Source organism: Salarias fasciatus, chromosome 2, assembly GCF_902148845.1.
Source record: "Salarias fasciatus chromosome 2, fSalaFa1.1, whole genome shotgun sequence".
Lineage (NCBI taxonomy): Eukaryota > Metazoa > Chordata > Actinopteri > Blenniiformes > Blenniidae > Salarias > Salarias fasciatus.
Window position 1 is genome coordinate 3,307,325 of NC_043746.1, and position 20,462 is coordinate 3,327,786.

The 20,462-nt window shown below is 44.5% G+C and overlaps 2 protein-coding genes across 3 annotated transcripts; both read right to left on the minus strand.

Moving 5' to 3' along the window:
- Positions 1-1,237: 1,237 nt before the first annotated feature.
- Positions 1,238-10,065, minus strand: LOC115399342 (caspase-3-like). The gene is made up of 7 exons (XM_030106667.1): positions 9,997-10,065; positions 3,865-3,956; positions 3,471-3,628; positions 2,924-3,052; positions 2,656-2,831; positions 2,099-2,219; positions 1,238-1,994 (listed from the first exon to the last, which is right to left on the minus strand). The coding sequence occupies exons 2-7, from the start codon at positions 3,918-3,920 to the stop codon at positions 1,759-1,761; spliced, it is 876 nt and encodes a 291-aa protein (XP_029962527.1). The 5' UTR covers positions 3,921-3,956; positions 9,997-10,065; the 3' UTR covers positions 1,238-1,758.
- A 356-nt stretch (positions 10,066-10,421) lies between these two features.
- On the minus strand, positions 10,422-19,539 carry cenpu (centromere protein U). 2 transcript variants are annotated; one of them, XM_030106649.1, is made up of 14 exons: positions 19,517-19,539; positions 19,017-19,074; positions 18,308-18,395; positions 17,985-18,198; positions 17,805-17,921; positions 17,682-17,727; positions 17,141-17,224; positions 17,012-17,063; positions 16,605-16,731; positions 16,443-16,521; positions 16,305-16,352; positions 12,762-12,823; positions 10,652-10,808; positions 10,422-10,577 (listed from the first exon to the last, which is right to left on the minus strand). In XM_030106649.1, exons 1-14 carry the CDS (start codon positions 19,519-19,521, stop codon positions 10,482-10,484), a joined length of 1,233 nt encoding a protein of 410 aa, XP_029962509.1. In that variant the 5' UTR covers positions 19,522-19,539; the 3' UTR covers positions 10,422-10,481. The 2 variants fall into 2 exon arrangements, with proteins under 2 accessions (XP_029962509.1, XP_029962515.1); XM_030106655.1 differs by having other exon boundaries at positions 19,029-19,074; positions 19,517-19,526.
- Between the last annotated feature and the right edge of the window lie 923 nt (positions 19,540-20,462).

Below are 20,462 nucleotides of genomic sequence, written 5' to 3' on the forward strand. Positions count from 1 at the left end.
AATGGATATAAAACTCAGAATAACACCAAGCATAAACACAAACATATAAAATAAAAGTCATAGACTGAAACAGCTGGACCTTAAAAACACAAAACAACAGAATTTAACAAGCAGGAGGCAGAAAATAATCAACATACAGGGGAAAACACACAAGAGGAGCACAAAGCAACTCAAAATAAAATAACAGTAGCAAAAAAAAAGTGGAAAAAATAACTAATGAAACATAATGACCAGAGACAGACAGAATGACAAGGACAAATGCAGTCAAATGAACTTATAGATCGAAACAACTGGATCCCAAAGTCACAGAACAGCCATGTAATAACAGGCAAGAGGAATAGAATAATGAACAAACTGGAGAGGAGCACAAAACAAGTCAAAACGACCACACAGCTGAAAAAATGTAGAAACAGTAACAGAAAAGAGATATATAGATGGGGTTGGGGAAAGTGTTCTTCACGTCAATAGATGATCTTTGGCTGGATTTTCATTTTCACTTCCTCCTCCTCCTCCTCCTCCTCCTCCTCTTCCTCCTCCTCCTCTTTCAGTACTGCTGGAAACGAAACAAGAAAGTTGGCAGGAGCTCGTGAAGGCCTGACTGAGACACCTGCGCTCTCTGGAAGCTTCAGCCCCCAAAACCAAAAGGAAAACTCATTTTAATAAGAAGACGCAGCTGGACGCTGCAGACTCAGGATGCAGATGGTTTTCATGTATGCAAAAAAAAAATGAACGCGCGCACGAGCACACGCACAGTGTAAGGCTTGCATGAACACCATCTGCAGAAAGTCAAAGTCAAACTTATCTCTGCACAGTTTATTAATCCAAACCCCACCCTGCGCGCGCGCGTGTATGTGTGTGTGTGTGTGTGTGTGTGTGTGTGTGTGTGTGTGTGTGTGTGTGTGTAGGGTTAAACCCGGCCACGGTTTCAGTTCCTGGAAAAGACACTGCTGATTCATGACCCCCCCCCCCCCCCCCCCCCCCCCGCCTCTCTGCCCCCCTCTGCTGGCGGATCTGTTGATCAGAGCTCAGACACTGAAGCTGATGTGCACGAGCGCGTCCTCACGGTGAAGCTACAGCAGCACAACCTTTTCCAGGCTGTTCCACAAAACTGAACCTCGCTGAAGATTTCTTCTTCTAGAAACACAATGTCTGGTGAATAATATCAGCACAATCATCAATTAATCCAAGAGTTTAAAAAATGCGGATAATTTCACAGGTGTGACAGAAAAAAAATGAGACATTCCTGTTATTTTAAAACATTTTAAGGCGTTTTCAGTTCATGACAACACTTGTAATACCAACATCTTTCATAATAATGCTATAAGATGGCCAAATATGTCTCTTCTTGGTGTTTTAATTGAATTATTTCATCCCCTGTTAAGCATTTCGCCACAGAAATACACCATTTTGGTTTTACTCGCCACTACTATTAAAAAAATAACATCAGTCTAATTGAATGAATGAATGAATGAATGTCTTTATTTATTTATACTAATTCAGAAAAACCCTGGCATGAGAAGGACAAGTGGAAAAGAGCAGGGTGCTCCATCATCTCATCAAATATCAATAAAAATAAACTTGTTCAAACATGTTGAGAGAATCCAGCTGGTAAAACGTGGCTGCACGTGGCGTTTACATTTCTACATAGTATCTTACAGAACATGTAAAAAAACCCCAACTCCCCGTTCGTTCCCATTATTCTGAAAGTCGCGGTGTTTCTGAAATACAAATCCAGTCCAGACTGCAGGACGGAGCGGATCACTGGGCCGTAGGGGGGAAGTAGAACTCCTTGGTGAGCATGGACACGATGCAGGGGATCTGCTTCTTGCAGCCGAAGCCGGGCAGGTTGGTGGAGGACTCGAAGGACAGCGCCACCTTGCGGTTGACCCGCGTCATGATCTGCATGAGCTCCAGGGACGGGTGGCGCAGCAGCATGTCGCACAGGGACTGGATGAACCAGGAGCCGTTGGTGGTGTTCCTCCAGGAGTAGTACCCTGCCGGGACCATGGCCGTGAGCCTCAGTTACGGTTCACTAAACTCCTGTTTACTGCAGCAGCAGCAACCAGGATGAACGGCTGAGGAAGACGAGCAAACGCACCTGGAGCGGTGGAGTAGGCGTACAGGAAGTCGGCCTCGATGGGGATCTTCTCTGACACCTGGCTGTCCACGCTGTCCGTCTCCAGCTCCACGCCGTCGTCCAGAGCGGAGCCGCGGCAGGCCTGGTGGAGCACGGTGACGGATTCAGACGAGGGACAGACCAGTGTGGTGTTTTCAGGGCCGACACTGACACCGATTATCGGTAGTCAAGGAGGCCGATAACCAAGAATTACAGCCGATATTCACTTGTAGTAAAATTTAAAATAATGGTGTCAAAATGTTGAATAGTACAAAGCCTCTCAGGCCTCCGTAGCTACTTCCTGTTTGTGTTTTGTAGGCTAACAGCAGAGTTTTCAGTTTTTCATTATTGTTCATCATTTTCTGAGTTAGAAAAATATCTGCCTGTTAGTATTGACATAATTAGCGTTTGTGTTTTGTATTCAGTCAGTGAAATGTTGCTCAGTTTAATTTGTTCTGGCGGCGATAATCGGGCCAGCCGATGATCAGTCGATCCCTAATTCAGACCTTGTCAGTCGGTCCTGCCCGTGCTGGACTCACCTGGATGAAGAAGAGCTTGGGTTTCCCCAGCAGGCTGCGGCAGCGGTCCCCTTTGAAGCAGCGCAGGAGGGTCTCCAGCCGCTCGCAGCCGTCCGTGCCGTAGATGACGCCCTCCTCGCCGTGGCTGAGCAGCACGCACACCAACGAGGCGCTGCTGCTGTGGTCCTCCTCAGACACTGCAGCCACACACAGCGAGCGGTTCAAGACAGGAAGTGGACCGGCCGGGACGCCAGAGGACGAGGAGGGGGAGGGGGAGGAGCTTCATTACCACTCTGCATCAGAGCCTTCATCTGGAACACAGTCTGGTCGTTGGCCACTCGGAGCTTGTAGCCCAGCTGGCGGAAGGTCTTCATGACGATGGCGGCGTCCACGTCCGTCCCGTTCCGGAGGCTCATGTCTGCAGACGGAGACACAGCGCGGCCCGACCGCCACAAACGTCTGCACAGCTTCACAAACAAATGAAAAAACCTGGGTTTTCGTCGACAGTTTTCCAGTTTGCGTCCTGTTTTAGAGCCTCCTGAGGGCCAGTTTCAGCCCGCAGGCTTTATGTTTGACCCCCCTGCTTTAGACTTTGAAGAAAGATTTCCTCTGGGAAAGAAACGTCACAGACAGACATGTCGGTACTGATCTGCTCTGCTGGCTCAGATTCTCCATGGAAGCAAAGCGACTGACTGAACCTCCTCTCTCTGTCTCCAGCAGCAGAAACCTGGACAGGACTCCACCTGTCTGCTCGCCTGTCCCACACTGAAACGGACCCCCCCACCCTGAGAGTCCATGAAAACGAGTGAAGTGTGAGTGGGCGGGTGTGTGCTTACTGGTGCTGCGATGGAAGTTCTTGTTATTGATGATCAGACAGGTTCCCATCTCGGGGTAGTCCATGCTGTAGCGGTAGGGGTCCGAGGCTTCCATGGGGGGGGAATCCCCCTTCCCTGACGGCTCACCGCCACCTGGCGGCTCACCTGCTCCGTTCGATCTGGGAGCACACACACACACGCGCACTTGTGAGGACACGTCAGTGGAGAACTTGTTTGTCGTCTTTGCACTGACACATTGACTTACGTAACACAAAGGGAACCGGTTCAGCTCATCTCCAGACAAATGTCATTATGATTTCACAATATGTAAAGATACCAGAGAGTGTGTGGAGGAGTGTGCGGAGGAGTCTTTACGTTCACACTGAAGCTCATTTAAACCAGACGCTCGAGTTACCTCCTTGACACTGGAAATGCGTCCACAGTGTCTCCAGCAGCCTGAGGATCAGACATGTTTCCCCTGAAGCGAGTACTCACACAGCTGGACACCTGCAGGGAAAACACAACACCAGGAGGGAAAACTGAACACAACATTCAGCTATGCACGCACAATCGAAGGATAAACTCACACATTTAAACTCACAAATCACAGCAGAAACACAAACAGGCTCGGTTAGTCCCACTGAGGGTTAAATCCAACGAAGATTCAGAAGATTCACTTTGATACAAAACTTATTGAACCTCTGAGTTGTCTTTTTTCTGTTACAATATTTGTTTTTTTAAATACTCTTCATATACTTTTTATGTAATTTTGTCAAAGCCTTTTTACTTTACACAGATGTTTAAGGCTAAGTTCTAAAAAAGGATGCTGAGCTTTGAACATCTCAAGGAGGACTGTGAAATCCACAATCTCAAAATGGAAAGAGGAAAGAAAACAAAGCCAAAAGAAGCGCCTCTGTAATGAGACATGCTGGAGACACATGGAGGAAGGAGCTCTGAATGATGAGACCAAAATTTACTCTCTGGACTAAATTCAAAATGCCGTGTGTGGCAGAAAACAGGCCAAGCACATGGCCCTGAACACACCATCCCCACTGAGAAACACGGCGGAGGCAGCATCAAGCTGTGGGGCTGCACCGGGAGGCTGCGCAGGGTTGATGAAGATGGAGCTAAATGCAGGAAAATCTGGGAGGAAAACCTGTTAGAGTAACACTTCAGAACTGGAGGTTCACCTTCCAGCAGGAGAGCGACCCGTAACCTCCAGCCAGGCGACAGTCCGGAGCTCCACTTCACTGAAAGGGTCTGACAGGACCTGAAAACACTCTCCGCCCACTCTGACCGAGCTTCAGCTAATTGATGAAGACGCACGGGAAAAAGTGAGTGTGGCTACAAGGTGTCTTTAATTCAGAATTGATTTATTCTAAAGTAAGTAATTCAGAATTATATTCATGAGCATCATGTTTGCATTAGAAAAATGAAGGATTAAATCTTCTCTCGCGCCGGGGTCTGTGCTGCGATCTGATTGGACGGGGCGGCCGAGACGTACTGACGTCTCCCGGAAGTAAACAACATTTTTTTGTCTTTCTTTCTCGATTTAGTTTGGTGCTGCAGCTTTGAAAGTGTCCGCATTGTCCTGCTCCCGTCTATCCGCTCGTTTCATTATATCCCATTTCTTTTAAAACTGCTGTTAAATAAATCGTCTCCTTGTGAGTCGAACCGCGGACCGGCCGCCATCTTGGAAAATTGCGTCATCAGGACGGAGCATGCGCAGAACGACCGGCGTGAAGTCGCATATAATTCCACTCCGCCGGTCTATTTGGATTTAAACTTAATTCTGAATAATGTCTACAGGCGTTTACGTGGTCATTTTAGAGCGGAATTAGGCTTTATTCAGATTTATAGAGGAATAAAAAGTCCCCTGTAAACACACAGAGTGTCTCTGGAGGTGCTCGTGGAGACGAAGCCCAGAAGACTTCCAGCTGGAGTCGGCTCTGCAGAGATCTACAGCTGAATGCCACTGGAATTTTCACTGCTTTCAAGAACTTTTAACATTAATAATTACACAAAGGCAATTTTACCATACTTACTATTTTTTATATAAAGACAATTTCCAGAAAAAAAATAAATGAATGATTCATTTGCAATGAAAATGTTTGAAAAGGTGTGAATATTTACACATATATGCAAAATGGAAATACAGTACACCCATAAAAACACGCTTTCAGTGTGAAGGACAACAGAGACTAACCAAAATGATGAATTTTACAAACTATGATTGAACTGCTGAATATTTTAATTAATCGACAGTCTTTTATTGTCTGGCTGTTAGGAACAGAAAAGACTTTGAGGAAATGATTCTGAAAAAGTGTGGCTTCACAATATGGCTGAGAAAACTGTAGAAATACAGACTGTTTAAATTGTAGTTTGCAGGTTTGAAGTGATCAATATGATAAAGATTGCTTCTTTAAAACACATTTCAAATATGTAATGTTAAAGAGACGTGAGGACACAGAGCAGTGTTGCTGAACAGGGAACAACTTTCTGCTGTTTTTCTCCAGTTTCAGTGACTGTTTTACCGAGTAATTCCATCATAAACTCACATGAATGTGTGGCCATGCTGGGATTCAGGACGTCACCTCTCCTGTAGTTCTGTCTCAGGTCTAGAGACCACCTCATTAAAGTCTCAGTCCTGTTAACTCAATTCTCTGCTTAATCCTCGCTCCTCAACCTTGATCCTCAATCTCAAATTAAGTGCCTCCTAAAAACAAGTGTTAAGGAATGTAAAGTCACTTGGAAATGGGACAACCCTGAAAGACAGTTACGTCCTTGGACCACAGGGGGCAGCACTGCGCAAGAGGATAGAAGAAAGCCAGAAGTGGAAGAGCAGCAGTAATAATGTTGGTCAATGATCAATAACGCCCTTTATAACTGTAAGTAATGCGCCCTGCATTAGAAATGTTTAACATTTTGCTGTGTGACCTTGTTAATAAATGCATTCAAATGAATTTTCATGATTTCTTTCTAATAGCCTTTGTAAATATTATCTGTGATAGAAACTTAATACAATTACTCCCAAAGTAATATACAAATTTTTTATGAATAAAATAACAGCAAAACGAACTATTTAACAAGCATTCTGGATTATCCTTAACTCCAAGGTAGGTCTCGTAGAATCTCAAAATTAAAGGAATACTCCACCCAAAAAACGATTTGGCCTCATTTTCTACTCACCCTCATGCTGAGAAACACTCTGGAGCACTTTTTTGATGTTTCAAATGCAGTTGGAGATGTTTGGGGACTTTAGTTGTCAACAAACAGAAACAGAAAAAACGGTCCATAAAGTCCACAAAAACGTTCCCATTTTCCTTCATACTGCTCGTCCGCTGTAATCCAAGTGTCCTAAGCGCGTAATGTCCATAATTAATTCTTAACGAGGTAATTTAGTATATTTTAAGAGCCCAAACAGTGCGCTCTCTTACTGCTCCAGTGTATGTCTGCACGCACCCTGAACTACGGAAGCCGCAGCAGACCAAGCAACACACTTGCGCGCTTTCAGCGACTACTTTTCTAAATTGCAAGCGTAGAAGAAGAAGTTCCGCTGTTTATATTCTGCTGTGAGTGACCGAGCTGTGGACAATCACAAAAGTGATTGGCTACTGTTTTAAAGCTTTGAATTCGGTGTCCTGCTGAAAGCGCCAAGCGTGTTGCTTGGTCTGCCGCGGCTTCCGTAGTTCAGGGTGCGCACGCAGACATGCACCTGAGCTGCACCAGAGCGCACTGTTTGGGCTCTTAAAATATACTAAATTACCTCGTTAAGAATTAATTATGGACGTTATGCGCTCAGGACACTTGGATTACAGCGGACGAGCAGTATGAAGGAAAATGGACACGTTTTTGTGGACTTTATGGACCGTTTTTTCTTTCGGGCTCTGTCGGTCCCTGTTTGTTGACAACGAAAGTCCCCAAAAATCTCCAACTGCATTTGAAACATCAAAAAAGTGCTCCAGAGTGTTTCTCAGCATGAGGGTGAGTAGAAAATTAGGCCAAATCGTTTTTTGGGTGGAGTATTCCTTTAAGGGAGATAATGTCCCTTCCTCTCGCTCCTTTCCTCAACTTGTTTAGGAATGGGACAGCACTTAACTTCACGGGAGCGCGCATTTTGAGGAATGAGGAGTAAGATTGAGGATTAAGCAGAGAATTGGGGGCCCAATCCCAATTCTCTGCTTAATCCTCACTCCTCAACCTTGGTCCTCAATCTCAAATTAAGTGCTACCTAAAAACAAGTGTTAAGGAATGTAATGTCACTTGGAAATGGGACAACCCTTAAAGACAGTTACGTCCTTGGACCACAGGGGGCAGCACTGCGCAAGAGGGTAGAAGAAAGCCAGAAGTGCAGCGTTTCCTGCAGGAAAAAAGTTTGGCCTGGGGGGAGCGCGCGCGGCGGGGAGTTTTTTGGCCGTCGGGAGGGTGCTAGCGGCCAGCGCGACGCTTCTTTGGACCGTCCGAAGAAGAGAGAGCGCACACGCGTGGACCGCTGTTGTTTTTTCCCTCTCCGTTGTCAAGGCGCTGCAGAATTTAGCGCGGTAGCGGTGGTGGTGGTGGTGGTGGTGGTGGGGGGCTGGCAGCAGTAATACTTTTGGTCAATGATCCATAACAACATCCTTTATAACTGTAAGTAATGCACCCTGCATTAGAAATATTTAACATTTTGCATGTGTGACCTTGTTAATAAATGCATTCAAATGAATTTTCTTGATTTCTTTCTAATAGCCTTTGCAAATACGTATTATCTGTGATAGAAAGTTAATACAATTACTCCCAAAGTAATATACACAAGTTTTTATTAATAAAATAACAGCAAAACGACCTATTTAACAAGCATTCTGGATTCTCCTTAACTCCAAGGTAGGTCTGGTAGAATCTCAAAATTAAGGGAGATAACGTCCCTTAGTCTCGCTCCTTTCCTCAACTTGTTTAGGAATGGGACAGCACTTAACCTCACGGGAGCGCGCATTTTGAGGAATGAGGAGTAAGATTGAGGATTAAGCAGAGAATTGGGATTCGCCCGGGGTCTTGATCCTGTAACCTTAAGGTCTTGGTTGTCTCTGGTCTTGGTCCTCTCAGCAAATTTTCCAGTGTTGAATTAACTCTTAAAGTGTTAAAGAGCGGTCTTATATATACACTTTTGTAGTGTTAAAATCTCAACACTGACCAGTGTTAATTTCTAATGCTGACACTCTGTAGAGTTATATTAATATTCCTCTCTGTTGACCAGTGTTCCTATTTAACTCTATACACTGTTAATTCTTAGAATGAACACTTTAAAGTGTATATTTTAACACTTACAATTAACACTACAACAGTGTATATATGAGACCACTCTAAACACTTTCAGAGTTAATTCAACACTGGAAAATTTGCTGTGTGACATGATCCTAGGTTCGGTGATCCTGACTACAGCACTGGCCTGCATGGGTGTAACGGACATGTCCCCATACTCCTGGTATCTGTCCACTCTGTCCCCTGCACTTTTTTCAGCTGTTACAAACATATAATCTGTTATAAACATGCTGTAACTTATTTTTCTGAGCCGTCTTTAAATGCACCACGAGCAGCCGCTTGTTAATACAGTCGGTATTGATCACTGATGGGAAACATGGTGATGATATGTTCAGCAAAAGAAAAAGAAACGTGCTGTTACATGCAGATGTTAATGAAACATTAATACACACTACTGCATTATTTGTGTCTTTACAGAAAGCAGGTATAGGTCAAGACATTTCATTTCTCATTATTTTGATTAAGTTTGCACATATGTGTCGTTAGATTTGACTAAACTGTCGATGTGTTTAGTGTTGTGTCACTCTCTATGTTTATGCCTTTAAATTATGAGTCTTATTTTCCCACTTCCATTCCATTTTGTATTGTAAATATTAATTTGCTCACAAAATGGTGTTTTACTGAACCTTTCATGTCCGTCGTTGTTATTTGGCCCTAAATAATCCGGACGATGGAATTTACAGCTTTAGATATTCCTAGTGTAAAGTTTCCTACCTGAAGCCAAGGAGAGCTGTGACTGAATGTTAGAGGAAGATAAATCACTATAGAGCTCTGAGAAATGCCCCCTCACTTCTGAAATGAGAGTTACCCCCGATAGTCTACTCTAACAGTTTTAGTGGCAATGTGTGAGTGAACTCAATAAATAAATAAAAAACACAGTATCTCCTCGGTGTCACAAAGTGAAAATAAAACCACAGTAAATTATATTTTGCTTTCCATTTAACATTAAAGTGAAGATGAGCGTCATGAGAGATTATCCACTGAATAAATCCCATTAACACACAGGTTTAAAGCCATTTGAGCTGCTTTTAAGAAACTTTAAGCCAGTGAAGTGATAAAGTGTGTGTGTGTGTGTGTGTGTGTGGTGTGTGTGTGCGTTCCTGAGCTGAGGTGTGTGTCAGGTAGCTCCCTCCCCTCCGGTCTGCCTGAGACTCTGCCCTAAACTAACGCGACGCTTTCCGTCCAGAACGTCTGAATGAGGCAAACATCGAGCGGTTCAGCGGCGTGTCGGTCAGAAATTCTCCCGTACCTGAGAGAGAAGAACCTGCTCCGGAGCGTCTCCTTCCTCAGATCCAACCCGTTCAAAGTACAGGACGGGGAAAACTTCCAGCTAATCAGGAGCCGCCTTTCCTGCGGGGGGCGGGACTTAACGCGAGCCGGGAAGGCAGAAGCTGATTGGCTGAGCGAGCTGTCCACAAGCGTTTCCACCAATCACCAGCAAGGACCTGTAACCTGTTCAGAACCTGATCATGTGATCAATATGAAGCAGTTTGGGAGCAAATGAACACATGAATCCCTGTGTGTATTCACACTTTTATTTCCTTTTCACTGTTTTAACAGATTATATTTCATGTGACTTGTGACTCCAGCAGTGGTTCACCCTTCAACGATGACAAAACAGAACATGCACTCATATTTCTGTGACCATAATGAAATAAAACGCACAACCTTGAGCAGCGTTGGAACAGAGAAGCTTTATTAAGTGATTAAAAGGTGTTTTCCCTCTGTGTTGCTTCACCTCCCGGCGGCGCCGTCCTCCTGTCCCGGGGCCCGGCCTGCTCTGAGCAGCCGGGTCTCCAGCAGCAGGGCCGGCAGGCTGGACGCTCCGTACTGCAGACAGGAGGGAGCAGCCAGCCGTCAGGTCACCCCCTCCACCAGATCACTACAGTGTGTGTTCTCACTACCGTCTCCCTCTGGTCAGGGTGCTGCCGCCGGCGGTCCAGGTACTGCCGGCTGAGCTCCCGGAGGCCGTGGAGGAAGGAGCGTCCTCGCCGCAGGAGGGCCAGTCTGTGCTGCAGCTGAGCTTTCTCCGCCTGCAGCCGGGCGACCTCCGTCTCCGTCCTGACAGGAAACACGGTGGACAACAGCTGGTTGAAGAAGAACGACTCGCTGCTCCGGAGAATTTAATGTAAATGTTCTATTAAAGGTGTAATACAACATTTTGATTTCCGGGTGGATCACCTAAATAATTGGTGGGTCTGTTTGTCAATCATTCTGACGAGCTGCTTTCGTAAGGCGGTTCTCCGTGCTTGCGTCCAATCAGCTTCTCCCTTTTGCGCATTCAGAGTGTTTATGTAGCCAGTGAGCTTCTGAGCTAGTACTTACCGATGGCGAGTCTGACATAATGAAACTGTAGCTGTTTCGGAAAAAAAAGCTTTATTTATGAGCGAGGCGGATCGCAGAAACTGTAAACAGAGCCGTGCACGCCGGAGAAGAGGAGATCGCGCTCGTACACTTCCGCGTTTCCTGGGAGAAGCAGGAGAGCCGGGCGGATGGTCTGGCACATGCGCGTTGTTCAGAAAGTGAGTAACAGACGTGGGGCTTCGTCTTTTCGAGAAAATCGTGTATCAGACCTTTAAGGCCTCAGTGGAATCAGTGTCTAATACAGCATGTTATTCTCTCTTCTGATCATCCACAACCTGTTTCTGCAGCCGCTAAACAAACCTCTGAGCATCTGCTCAGGTTCCTACGCCTGACGGAGTTAAGTCAGAGCTACGGGCTCAGCGCACATCCTGATCGTCACTGCTGCTCCCTAAACATCCAGACGATACTTTTTTCCTCCATCAACACTGAAACATGTGGACCCACAGAGCGGGGAGTGATCCTCACAGTTCAGGAGGCCTGCAGGGACCGGTCGTTGACCCTTTGGGCAGAATTAGTGAAAAATTAAATAATAAATCCAACTTTTAAACATTATTTCTATGCATACACACTGAAAACGTTCACAAGGAAAACACATTTTCAGTGAAACTCATAAAAATGACTGACTGTGGTTTAAAAAAGTCAAAAACAGACACAATTCAGAAAGACATTAAAGCCCCGACGATAAAACATTTGAACCTGCCAGCTGTGAAAACGGCTGCAGGACGACTCACGGCTCGTTTGGCCTCATTAATGAAGGAAACAACTCAGGAAAAACATAAGTTCTCCACAGATCGCCGGGTGAGAGACTGTAAAATGAGAGAAACGGAGCCGGATTCTTCCACAGGGGAAGCTGAAGTGTAAGAATTAGGAAAAACATCTGAATACGAACTCCAGAGGAGATCGTATCTTTGAATGAAAAATGTGACAAAAATATTATTCATAGCAAGAAACTCATGAAAACTGGAGGAAAGAAACACAACGAAAGAGGAGTTAAAGGTGCTCCCTCATAGAACAGAAGCAGAGCTGGATGATGGAGGAGTGACGCTGCAACCCGTCTTCAAGGCTCGCAATCGATTGGCTTCTTTCGCTTGTAAATGAAAAAAATGTGTTTGAGAATAAAGATTCATGTGGGGAAATAAAACCGGACCTGAAATACGAATCTTTAAAATTTAAATGAATCTCATATCTTTAAGCTTTACAGCTGATGAGTAAAGTGATTTTCTCAAGACTTCTTCCTTTTCTCAACGTTAATAGAATCAAACTAAAGGTAGAAAACGTGGTTATAATAAAGATATTTGACACCGAGATCAGTGATACAACAAGACAGGTTAATCCATAAGAGGACAATAAATGATCCAAAACCATTAAAAAGTCAACTCCATGACCTTTAGTAATAAAGCGTAAGACCTGTGCTTGACGCCCCCTAGTGGACAGTTCAGGAACAGCAGGCACTTCATTTAAACATTGTATTGTTTAACTCCTTCAGAGCTCATCCAACAGGCCAGATTCAGCCCCTAACCCTCATGTTGACCCTCTGGTTAAAGCATTGGTTCTTTAACGGTTTGAGGAAGCAGAAAACATGTTGATCTGCGTGTGTGTGTGTGTGTGTGTGTGTGTGTGTGTGTGTGTGTGTGTTCTAGCTTCTCTCACCTCAATGCCTCCTGTTTTCGATCCAGCAGTTTCTGAGTCTTTGTGCGGATTAAAGAAGACATCTGACACACGCACACACACGCACACACACACACACACACACACACACACACCATTACTATACAACATCACAAAGCACAGCTGCATAACACAAAGCATGAATGTTAACATGATGCTGGAGCACAAATGAAAAACTCACTTTTTAAAAAAGTGGAGCAAAATTCTCACAAAAGTGAGACTAAAACCATTTTAACATGGGCCTAAAATACTCAATGATTCAGGCTTTCTAACAACCACCGGAGGATTGTCACTTTCACGCAAATCTTGTTTTCAATGAGGCCCCAACAGCACATCTCAGAGCAGCCATACAAGTAGTAAGTGGGGAAAATTCCATTGGTTTGCAGAGAAATCAACAACTGGACAAGAGCGTCAGGCTCATTTCAGTGGAAAAACCGAGCACTTACCAGAGAAAATGACAGCAATCTCTACATAAAGAGCTTTTTCATGAGACCTTCTGGCGTCTATTTCACCAAGCAGGTTTTAAGAAAACTCTGTGTTCAATAACCCGGAAATGAGGGAAACTCTGAGATTTCCATTACACAAAGGGAGAGAAGTCAAACCAGAGACAGAGGAGTAACTCCAGCCTGTTCCACTAGGAGAGGGAACTTAAAGCTGCTGTAGGCAGGATTTTGCTAGTCAATGCTAATTTTTCTGGGTTTTCTTTGGATTAAATGTTAGGGTATCCATTGATAGTCCTTTAGGAGTGTAGCATAACTGCTCTACCGCGAGGGCGCAGCGTCTCCATCTGTCTCTGTTCTGAGCTGAAAAGGAATCTCCACAGCTCCAGGTATCTTTGACCAATCAGAAGAACCCCTGAGGCTCTAACCGTGATTGGTCGAGGGGCGTTCGTGGCACTTCTTGTGGGAGGGGCTTAACTTGCGTAAGGGCGTGATGTCAGGGAAAACAGGACAGGATTGGCTGTGCTGGGTTTCAAATCGCCATCTTAGATGGGTCAAATCGCCATGATGGCGGAATCCTGCCTACAGCACCTTTAAACTATCGGTCAGTTACCGCAGTAACACACTCCGTGACTCTAACCTGGTCGGGAGCAGGTTTTTCTCAGTCAACCCTGAAGTTTGTCTCTGGCTCCGCCCCCTTTCAGCCACACTGCTGTTCCATTTCCTCATTCTTTCAGTCAGCTGCCGAGTTTTTGTGTAGCTGTCAAATTTCATGTCCTTTTATCAGCGATCCTGCAGATCAGGGGTGGGGAATCCTGGTCCTGGAGGGCCGCAGACCTGCATGTTTTCCAATGTCTCCCTGCTTCAACACAGCTGATTGCAATGAGGCTCGTTATCTGACTTTCTGCTGGACTTGGCCATGAATCTTGATTCGATTCAGGTGTGTTGAAGCAGGGAGACATGGAAAACATGCAGGTCTGCGGCCCTCCAGGACCAGGATTCCCCACCCCTGCTGCAGATGAAGCAGCAGCATCACTGCAGCGTGAACTGAATATTCGTCGGGAGATTATTTACAGACCGCGCAGAGATGTTTTGGCGTTTCCGGACAGTTATCTTTTTGAACAGTACCGCTTCACGTCTCAATCCATACGCTGCATTTCACAATCTTTTCCGTCCATATTTTGCAACATAACCAAACGTCGTGGCGCACTCACATCCCAGCAGATGTGTTGCGGTTCTTCGCAAAAGGGAGTTTTTTTATATAACACTGGAGATGCAGAGCACTGAGGAGTTTAATCACCACCATCATTACACCACAGCAAATAAAAGACATGACACACATTTCATTTTGTCTTCTTTATTTCCTACCAAAAAAAAAAATAAAAATAAAGGGTTTAGTTCATGTTCCGATAGTGAACATAATTCACCTGTGACCATGAACCCGCCTGCAGCTTCTGCTCCAGTATCTCAATTTCGTCTTCTTCATCTGGAGGTCCAGATCCTGCTGTTCTTTAAGGGATTTCTCTGTCTTGTTAAGTAAGGGGATTTTGTAAATGTCTTTGACTGGTAACTGGGAATACATAGAGGACATTAAATTATCCAGCTGCACATGAACTGAATGAAATGAACCTCTGGTGTTTACTGAACATCATCTCACAGTGTTGATCTGTGATGTGGGAGTTGAGGGACCATCCTGCTGCTGACCAGCCATGATCTGTTTAAAAGGATGACAATTTGAATATTTCAGTGTCGGCTAAATGTCAAGCTCTATGTTCCACAGGAGGATTCAGAGTTTTAATGGGAAGAGAACAATCAGTAACATAACCTCTATATGACTTTCTGGATCCTCTGTGAAGGCAGCAGACACGGTTTCATCCTCCTCATCCTGGATAAATAACATCTTTCAGTATATCTGCATATATTTTTCCAAACTAACATTTGGTAAAAATATTCTGAGTATTTCCTGCTGACAGTTTCAGGTTGGTTGTAGCATGAAGGGGCTCCAGCAGGCAGAGAGAACCTTCACAATCTGGGCCAAAAGAAGAAAAGGACATGAAAGACAAAATAAATATTTGTATCAATACCATTTTTTAAATATTATACTCAAATAATAGATAATATTAGATTAAATAGGATTAATTATTTAACATAACATGATATAGATGTGTGACATAAAACAGCTGCACAGTCCATCAGCCACTTAGTATTTATGCTACTTTACAATGTTAAACATGCTTAAAAAGATGAACCTCATTGAGATTATGCCGAGGTCTGTTGAACAATGTTTCTATATTTCACCTTTAGCTGCTGCCATGTGGCTTCTTCCCCGCGGGATTACAACTAAATGAAATACCTGAACTGGTGACTATTCAAACAGTTTCCCTGTAAGAATATTTAATATTCAATAATATTCTGATATAAAGGACGACATTTAAACTTACTCATTGACACGGGCAGCAACTTTCTGCCACAGCATCTCCCTCTCTTTCGCTGCTGCAGCGTGTTGCATTTTTTTCAAAAAATGTGTTCCAGCTCCCATATGTGGCTCTCCGCTTCTCTGTTGCCATGGTGACTCGTCGAATCGGCGCTCCATTGATGCTGGCTTTTTATAGTTGTCGTGCACGTGCTAAACTCCAGGTGAAACGACTTGAAGTTGAGTAATCTCACTCAAATCAGCTGTTGTGTAACCGAAAACCCAGCGTTTTCCCTTTCAGAGTAGATCAACAGAGTTCAGGATTTCACTCAGAGTTTTTTTCAACCTGCTTGGTGAAATAGACCCCGGGTGGAAACTACTAGTAGAAGAGCTGAAATGGCATTTCATGCTACAATGGTTAAGAGTCTAAATCCTCTTAAATGACAAAAAAAGAAAGATAAAATAATCTAAGCTGTTAAAATGTCAACATTGTCATTCTTAAAGCTCATAAATTCCCCATCATCTACCTCAATCCAGACGCGTGACAATATAAGCTGTTCTCTCCTTATCGGAACTGAAGCCTGTTTATTGAATATTAGCTGGCTGTGACCGTCTAATGTGTGTTTAGTCGTAAAGTCTGCATCGTTCTGCACCAGACCAACACATGGTTACCTTGGTGTTTTCTCTTTTCAGAACTTTGAACTCCCTTGAAGAAGAAATCTGAAAGAGAATCGATGGGAAGTCTCATCACTCAAACACTTTTTTTTATACAAAATGTTAGAACTCCTCAGTTTGAATGTCAGAGGAAACCTTTTCTTGCAGCTGGGCCGTGACGTTTTTGGAGAAAGTAGAAATGAAGTGCTGGTCCTGTGGAGACTCCACCGACTCTCTGGACACAGACATGAAGCATGTAAACAATCACAGCTGAGAGCTCAGAGACGCCTGGTCGTCCTCACAGAGGCCGATATTCACCGGTATTTGTCACAAAACTGCAGGAAGGCATCGAGAACCACGTCGAACTGGGTTTGTTCTCGAGCTGCAGGTCTGCTCCACCGGGCCTGAGGCTCCGCGGCTTCTTCCTCTGAAGACCCACCGTCTTCTGCAGAACACAAGACATCACCACAGACCAGACAGGAGACATTCACGCTTCCATGGCTTTCTTGTGACGTGTGTGTGTGTGTGTGTGTGTTTATTTGCCCTCAGCGGAGACTGACAGGCTACAGACCTTTTGGTCTGCGTTCTCTCTTTACTTTGGAAGCTTTATTGACAGAGAAATCGCAGCTAATGGTACATTAATGATGATTAATTGCAGTTCTGATGATATAAAAAGCTCAGTCTGCCTGAAGTCTGCTCACTGGGTTCAGTCACGTCTTCCTTACCTGTCGAGGACTTCCTCTGTAACCTCTGGCTGGTTTTCTTCGGACTTGGTTTCTGCATAAACAGCATGAAGACATTTTTCACGGAGGAGCAGGAGAAGGAGGGCTGCTGTTTACTCAGAGAGTCGGTACCCAGCTGGCGTCCAGGCTCTCCTCCTCATCGGAGGGCGGCGCCGCCTCTTCCCTCCGGCTCCTCTGATCAGAGTCTCTCTGCTCCTGGAAGAAAAGCCCCGGGTTACTCTCCGGCCCTCGGGGTCCCACAAGGCTCCACACCAGGGCCGCTTCACAAGTGACAGCAGACCGAGTCCAGACTGATGGGCTGAGGTTTGAAATGCTGACACACTGTCTGGAAGCTCTCCAGGGTGAACACCAGGGGGCGCTGTGGCTGCATGTGAGCAGATCTGGAGTGTCACTCTGCTCCTGAACTCAATGTCCACAATAAACATCCCTCCTTCAGCTTCCTGAGGAAGCAGCCCTGCAGCACAATCTCATGAACTGAGACGACGGATTACAGGATCTGATAACTACGACCAAAACTGAACATTGACTAAACCTTTACATGGATCAGCTGTTTGCACCATGCGACCTCCTAGAAGAGGTCATTCAGAGCACAACAGCCCAACAGGCCGGGACAGGCAGGACTCCAGAGGTGCAGTTGTTTTCATTTCTTCACCTGAGACGGATTGTTTTTGGAGTTTCTACTTGCTGATTTCACCGACCTTGAAGACACACAAAGCCAGACGCAATAAATCATCCGAACACTCAAACATGGAGGTCAAGAGAACAGCACTCTGACCTCGCTGCAGACGTCTGTCCCGTACTCCTCCTCCCTGCAGGTTTCTTCCCCACCAGGCGTCTGCCTGCTGCTGCTGCAGGCCGAACGCTCCTCCTCGTCCCTGCAGCCCTCCTGGGACTGGAAAGGTTCGGGGGTTACGGCATTCAGTCAGACAGACATGGAAGGACTTCCTGAAGTCACCTGGCTTTGACCTCCTCGTCGCGCCGTTTCTGCTTCTTCCCGTGCGGCTCGTTCTCCCCCTGTGCTCCTCCTTTCTCCTTCCTCTTCACAGCAGCACTGCGCTGCTGCTCGGCGGTTTTCTTCTGAGTGTCGTGTTTTCCAGACCTTCCTTCGTCCTGCTCCTCTGGGACGTTCAAATCCTCGTCCATGGCGGTGCTGTGCAGAGGAGGGTTTCCTGGGAAAGGACGGAGTTTAATCTGGGATCGTGACGCCCAGTGTTCTTCAAACAGACCCCTTTTTACATTTGTGGGTTGAGATATAGTGACATATTGTTCGAGGCTCACCCTTCAGAGGCTGGAGGCCTTGCAGGAAACTCGATTTGTCAACAGAAGACCAGTTGGGAGAGTCCATGTCCTCTGCAGGCAGAACGTTCTACATCCAAACACATTAAAGACAAACTGTTTTTCCAATATCTGGGTTTAACATGGCAAGAAAAGAACAGAAAACATTAAAAATATATATTTCTGCATACATTTCATCTCGAGAAACACTTCACTGAATGTTGCTCTACACCAGAGACGCGCAACAGAAAGCACATTTATTGTTATGGCAACATCTAAATGGTCAACACACCAGCCACAAAGGACTGAAAACTGTGTTTCCACGTGTATTCATGATCTGCAAATACACAATGTCAGAATTTTAAATCTGAAAGCCAAATGTGATCAATCAAAAATAATGCACCAAAAGTCTGCTGCTAACAAAGAAATGGACAGTTTTAATTATTTTTTAATAAAGTACTGACAGCACAGAAAAAGACCCTAAAATCTAACAGGATGACTAAAATTAACAGCTGAAACACTGCAGACCTTTTCCTCACATAGGGCCAGAGAAACAGCACTTGTTCTCTGGGAGAACAAACCAGTCATTTTCATGACTGAAGAGCAGAAGTGAGAGGTGAGCTCAGGGGATTCATGCTGGAACCTACAAGTGTTTCCAGTAAAGTCAGTAAAGGTTACCAGTCAGTGCCACACTGATCAATAACCTCCTCACCAGTCGCTTCACCTGGGGCCCTCCGGGCAGCCTGGCTCCTTTGCGGACCTTCCTGGCACTGCAGTCCCAGACAAACATGAAACGACCACAGGGAGTGAATTCTAAAGACAAATGAGAGCTGGAGGGGATCTGGTGATCAAACAGGAAACATCTGGCTCTGGTCTAATCTCCTCTACAGACCAAAATCACAGTTTTTAACACTTTGAGCTCAGCGTGCGGAGTGTAAACTAATTTCTTAATCGGACAAATTACCAAAGATGTGCGATATAAACGCAGTGGCAGCTGCAACACGAACCTGTTAAGAACAGATCGTGACCGATCAGAAAGGAAACTCCCGGAAGCGTTCTGGAAACGACTTCATACTTTAATGTCACATAAAAGGAAGACATTGAACGCCGCTGGACTTTAACTGCAGAGGAGATTACGTACAAACAGATATGTACTGAACTCTCAGAAATACAGAACATGGAGACAGTGATGGATAGAAGCGGTGTCTTTACCTCATGTTGAAGCAGCTTTGTGGACACTGGGCTCACTGGGCTGAGGGAGCTTCCCGCTAACAGGTTGAAGGCTGGACTGTACCATGTTACACAGGCGGGGGTGCAGCGGGACGCGATAACACAAAAATATCGAAAAACACCCCAAATTAAACTTACAAGTAATTAAAAAGCATCAAGACGACATTAAGTTTTTATTATTTAGTATTTAGAAATATTTTTATTAGAAATAAGTTCTGACAGTTAATATGGAATATTTAAAAAATACCCACAAGTGTTGTTATCTACGGGGAGCGAAAGAGTTCAAAATTAACTGTGAAAAGAAGCGCTTTATTCTGTATTTATGAAATTTATTCCTAAGTGATTTATTAACATGAGGTGTACGAACCAAATGGAAAAAAAATGCATTCATTTGGAGCTGTACTTACATTATGAAGGGAATTATGTGCAGTCTGACGATTATTAATAAGAAAGTACTGATGATACTAAATTTACTCCTTTTTCTTTTTCCTAATTAAAATCTCCACTGAACAATGTGACATTTAAAGATGTTTTTCATTTTTATCTGATAATTTAAGAGAAGTGATTCTCTTGTCAGACCACCTTCATCTGCCATCATGAATAAATTAAAACAGTTCTTTGGTACCTGGACTTCCTGTGGACAGGTAGTTACGATCGGATCATCTGTCAAACCTTCCACATAAACCATGTGATTTGAGAATTGAGAGGGAATAACCCTGCATTTCAAGTTTAAGTTCAACAAAAACTCAACATACTAAAGAAAATATGGCTCTTGTGTTTATGGGTCATGTTTATTTTTTTCTTCGCAATGTTTTTATGAGGAACATAAAATGAATAATAAAGAAATAGAATTCAGTGTTCCAAACTTTATTAGTGAACAAACTAGAACACCGCATGAACACTGTCACAGAAACTATTAAAAAAAAAA